We start from the raw sequence: 879 nt of genomic DNA, 5'->3' as shown, positions 1-879 counted from the left end.
AGCAGCAACCACTGCAGCAGCAACCACTGCAGCAGCAACCACTGCAGCAGCAACCACTGCAGCAGCAACCGAAGCAACTACTGCAGCAGCAACTGCTGCAACAGCAACCACTCCAGCAGCAACCACTGCAACAGAAAAGGGAGCTGCAGCAGCAACCGCTGCAGCAGCAACCGAAGCAACCACTGCAGCAGCAACTGCTGCAGCAGCAACCGCTGCAGCAGCAACAATTGCAGCAGCAGCAGGCACTGCAGCAGAAAAGACAACTAAAGCAGCAACCACTGCACCAGCAACAACTGCAGCAGCAACCGCTACAGCAGCAACAACTCCAGCAGCAACCACTGCAGCAGCAACATCAGCAGCAGCAGAGGCAGCAACCGCTGCAGCAGCAACCGCTGCAACAGCAGCCACTGCAGCAGAAAATACTGCAGCAGCAGCCACTGGAGCAGCAGGCATTGCAGCAGCAGCCGCTGCAGCAGCAACTGCAGCAGCACCCTGAGCATCTGCAGCAGCAAGCGATGCAGCAGCAAGGAGTGAAGCACGAACAGCAGCAGCAGCAGCAAAACCAAAAAACAACGGAGATGCAGGAGAAGCCGCAGCAGCAACAGCAGCAGCAACAGCAGCAGCAACAGCAACAGCAACAGCAGCAGCAACAGTATCAGCAGCCGCTGCAACAACGCCAACAGCTGCCTTATGACCTGCAGCAGCACCAACAACAACAACAGTATCAGCAGCAGCAGCAGCACCAGCACCAGCAGCACCAGCAGCAGCAGCAGCAGCAGCAGCAACCCTGGTTGAGCACTCTCCAGCCTGGTTCAGCTCAGCAGCAGCAGCAGCAGCAGCAGCAGTTGCAGCAGCAGACCGCATACCACCAGCGCCGAC

The 879-nt window shown here is 58.2% G+C and overlaps 1 protein-coding gene across 1 annotated transcript in view; it reads left to right on the top strand.

The window, feature by feature from the left end:
• EMH_0003260 (DNA polymerase, putative) overlaps nt 1-879 on the top strand; it is a gene marked incomplete at both ends in the record, with an annotated part of 8,548 nt that overhangs the window by 1,728 nt on the left and 5,941 nt on the right. The window contains 2 exons of the mRNA XM_013496316.1: nt 3-721; nt 817-879. Of these exons, the coding sequence (XP_013351770.1) occupies nt 3-721; nt 817-879 (782 nt within the window). The remainder of the gene's footprint in view (nt 1-2; nt 722-816) is intronic.

This window comes from Eimeria mitis, genomic scaffold (genome assembly GCF_000499745.2).
Source record: "Eimeria mitis Houghton genomic scaffold, Emh_scaff204, whole genome shotgun sequence".
Lineage (NCBI taxonomy): Eukaryota > Apicomplexa > Conoidasida > Eucoccidiorida > Eimeriidae > Eimeria > Eimeria mitis.
This window is presented reverse-complemented; position numbering and strand designations above follow the sequence as displayed.